This window comes from Acomys minous (assembly GCF_964271855.1).
Source record: "Acomys minous genome assembly, chromosome: 7".
Taxonomy (NCBI): Eukaryota; Metazoa; Chordata; class Mammalia; order Rodentia; family Muridae; genus Acomys; species Acomys minous.
Genome location: NC_140488.1, coordinates 68346879 through 68351207, shown reverse-complemented (window position 1 = coordinate 68351207; position 4329 = coordinate 68346879). Strand labels below are relative to the sequence as shown.

General features: G+C 37.1%; 1 protein-coding gene across 1 annotated transcript; it reads left to right on the top strand.

Moving 5' to 3' along the window:
• Positions 1–1056: 1056 nt before the first annotated feature.
• On the top strand, positions 1057–3329 carry LOC311602573 (uncharacterized protein). The gene is made up of 2 exons (XM_084790834.1): positions 1057–1154; positions 1386–3329. The coding sequence occupies exons 1-2, from the start codon at positions 1141–1143 to the stop codon at positions 3253–3255; spliced, it is 1884 nt and encodes a 627-aa protein (XP_084646960.1). The 5' UTR covers positions 1057–1140; the 3' UTR covers positions 3256–3329.
• The last annotated feature ends 1000 nt before the right edge of the window (positions 3330–4329 follow it).

Sequence of the window (4329 nt, the reverse complement as noted above, 5' to 3'; positions counted from 1 at the left end):
ATTCCAGCAGGATCATATAGACTGGGAAGATCTTTGGATGTGAGCCTTTGCCAGAGCAGCCATGTTGGTGAATTAATATTCCTCTACAAGTAGGGACATGAGTAACAGTAACGGTCAGTGAAAAAAGTGGGATATATTAGCTATATATTTAGGGGTAAAGCAAGCAGTCTGGATGAGTGGAAAGGAGCCTGGTGGTGAATTATTAAAGATAACGCTAACTACAGTACTTGACAAAGAAGTGTAAAGTGTTGTGATGAAACCCACTGCTTTGTGTACTACTTTTCAAAAAAGCTGAAGGGAATTGTTTCATCAGGTTACCCCATAACCTTTAATGAATCTAATTGATTATAAATGCATTTCATTACAAAATGTTTTCTAGAGCTTTGTCTTATATTTAATAGTTTTATCACTAAAAAAACCCAATAATTTATCTCTTTTTCTAGTGACATTTGTGACTAGTTCTGTGGTTTAATTCCAACTGTTTCCAGGAAAGAAGAGAGTTGGATTCTCTGTTGCTTCAAGATTAAATGTACTAAAGTTGTTTCTTCTCTACATTGAAGTACTTTCCTTAACATGAAAAATTATAGTTCCAGAAAGTAATTTTAAGTGAACGTAAAATAAAATAATTCTATTTTTATTTAAAAAGACAAAGATAACTCATAAGTTTGTGCATGAAGAACATAGTGGAGGAAACTACCCTACTCAGAGGTAAGGCAAGATATCTCTGGTCAAGTGTAAGAACCACAAGGAGACAGACATAATTTAAACTCATGCCAGTATATATGGAACCACAGAAAACAGTTTAGACTTCATACTTTGTATTATACTAACACCAAGAGACCAGGGGATAACCTAAGCTTTTCTTTCTGGGGTAGCTTTAATACCTTCTTATAACTAGCCTCAACAGAAAATATGGCAGAGGGATGGGTGTTGCTGAAACCAGAAGGCATTGTTCCATCACTCATGACTTAACCAGAAATTTCTACTATGATGCAGTGTTGCCAGGTTACTACTGCTGAAAATCTGAAGGCAGAAAGCTCTTGGCCTCAATTGAGAGCAAGCAGCCTCTACTACAAATAGACATTGCTGGCAAGGCTCTTATGTCTTCAAACACCTCAGCAGATCTGAGAAAGCGTGCTGATGGTTAAAAGAAGGTAAGGTGGGAGTGTACCTCCCAACATTTTTAATACAGATATGTCGTTAAATGAAGAGAAAGACGGTGATGATCCAAGTAAAGTGAGGCGGAATCAAAATGTTCAAGATGAGTTAGTTCGCGGAATCCATGTGTCCTTAAATAACATAGCTACACAAGTAGATAACTTAAATAAGCATGCTGAAGGGATACTTGGGGCATTATCCAAAGAGGTTGATTTGGTCTGTTGCAGATATTCCTGTTTACAACATTGTGTAACCCAGGTAAATAATACCATCTCTACAAAGAACACACAAAAAGAACCTTTTTTTCAAGCTACAAAATCGATGTCTTCTCACAGTGCATCAATTCAAACAGATCTAGATTATCCATCGGCTTCATTACCCGCTAAAGTATGTGAAACCCATGATGTTAGTGTGCAGACAGTACCTCTTTATATGTTTACTCCTTCTCATCAAAATGGTCCACAAGTTTTAGTGGTTCCTAAATTCCAAGAAGACAAAGAAAGCTTAAGGATTCCGTACAGCCAAGATAGTAAAGATGATTCAATGATTCCATATTGCCAAGATAATGAACATGATGTAATGATTCCTTACTGTATAGACAGTGATCCAGGATTAGTGGTTTCTGCTAATCAATCATACTACTCAAAAACTCACAAAGAAAAGGTTAGAGCTGGAGTTAACGAACAAGTGCAAGAAAGATTCAGGAAAAAGAACAAACATGTAGATCATCCCATTGAAGTAAAAAATGTGCCTCAAATTACTCTGAGGGGAAAAGACATTACTGTGGGACGTGTTCCACCCACTTGCCTAGAGAAACCTAGTTCACAGATGAAACCATCAGTAGAATGTTCTGGATTCTCCACCTATCCAATTAATGAAATAAGTAAAGTCTTAACAAAAGCAGTAGAAAAAGTAATAGTCAGCCCTACACGCCCACCGAGGAAAGAGTTCAATTTCCAGAAAATTTCAGAACCATATGTCAGATACGGAATTGGAAAGGGGGAAATGAAACCACAACCTCGAATTCAAAGTCGTCCTAAGATAGAGGCATTTGTGAGTCCAACAGCACCTGCTTCACCACCTCCATTACCACCTAACTGGTTGTCTATGTTAAGAGATTCAAAGAAAGAACACTTTGCCTTCAAAATGCAGTTTCCATCACCGGTTTCGAAAACTTCACCTGACACACATCTTCACACTTTCCTCCAGACTAGCCCAGAGGTAGATATTCAAACTATTGACAAAGATGATGATGACTTCGAATTTCCACCTCCACCTCCTGATTGCTGTGGAATGCTAGAAGACGATCTTCTGAATGACGATAGCGAAAATGAAATGTTGCCACCGCCACCTCTGCCTGCTTCTCCAGCACCCCTACAAAGAATTGAAGAGAAGGATAAAAGTGCTGACCTACTTGCCCATGCTTCCTTTATACAGTCACCATTGTCTTTTGCTTATCCACATCCAAAGGCCTCATTTTCAAAATCACCAAAGTTTTCAGCTTCAAGATCACAAAGACCTTTAGTTCTATCACCATCAAGCTCACAGGACTCATCAACAAGGTATACTGATTCAACCTGTTCAAACTTATCAAATGCAGCATTGCCAAGATATTCACGTCTAGAAACTTACCAAAGTTCAGTTTCACTATCTGAATCGTTTTCACAATCAACATCTTCAGTGTCATCAGGAAGATATTCATCTATTTATACACCAACACGTTCAATTTCTCCAAAGCGTTCTGAAAAACAGTCTTCAAGATTTTCCATGTATTCAGTAGAGAAGACTTGCATTGAACAACCGACAGAAAATCTGGTTCCACCATCAAAACAATCTTCTAGTTTGAATGCAACAAAATCTTTTACTATACAATCACTATTTTCATTCCAAAAGCCAGCACCATCTAGCATCCCAAGCCCTCAGGCTTTATCCGTGATACAGTATGCAGAAAACTCAGTGAACACTGATCCAAATCAACGACCAATTTTCACTAAAGAAGGAAGTGTCCTCATAGACTCAGTAAAGAAGGGTGTTTCACTACGCAAAACTGAGGACCATTGCATACTGAAAGCTCAAATAGAGATTTCAAAAAAATGAAGACAATTCTATCCTCGTTCTTCATAAATCTATGGGATGCCAATTAAACAGTATGGCCAATTTCATGCTGAAATGAAACAAAATAAATCAAAGTAGATGAAAAGCAACACTAGTTTTGTATTCTTTGCTGGCTGATATATTACTAAGTTTATTGTTTGCTTTACAATACACTATCTTCTTACTATCTCCTAAAAAAATCCTATCACCACATATTCCATAATAAATGTTACTTTTCTTAAGGAACGTGTTACTTAACTGAATCCAAACTAAATATTGAGAACCAATAATGCTAAATTGTACTGTAATGACAATACTTAAATTATAAGATCAGATTGAGAGGAAATATTCAAATCATTATTATGGAATGTGGTATTGTTATAATTTGTTAAGATTTTAAAAAATGTATTTATTATGTATATGAGTACACTGTCTTCATGTGCACCAGAAAAGGGCATCGGATCCTATTACAGATGGTTGGGAGCCACCATGTGGTTGCTGGGAATTGAACTCAGGACCGCTGGAAGAGCAGCCAGTGCTCTTAATCTCTGAGCCATCTCTCCAGCCTCTGTTAAGATTTTTATACAAACTCAATTTTGAACTCTTTTGTTTTTTCTTTGGCATTTTCATACATATATACATTGTATATTTATTTATATTCATCTATTAAACTCCCTCGAGGACCCACATCCCATCATATCTTCCACCTAATTTCATGTCCTCCTTTTATAATTTCTTATAATTTTATTTCCTTTTGAAAATCACTGATTCCAGTTCCTGCTAATCACGTGCACATGAATGTGATCACCCACTGGGACATGGGGAACCTAGCAGCAGCCATGCTTACAAAGAAAACTGACTCTCCCTCTCAAACAATAATAAACTTCCAATAGACCCTCAACTAGGAAGGAATACTCAGGAGTCCTTCCATATGCCATAGTGCACATTTTAATTTGCTTGATCTTGTACAAGAGGTCTTCCATAGGTGATCATTGTTGATATGAGTCCATGAGTGCAGAAGTTATGTCATATCCAGAGTACAGGAATTCACAATATTCCTCTTCCTCTTACATTCTT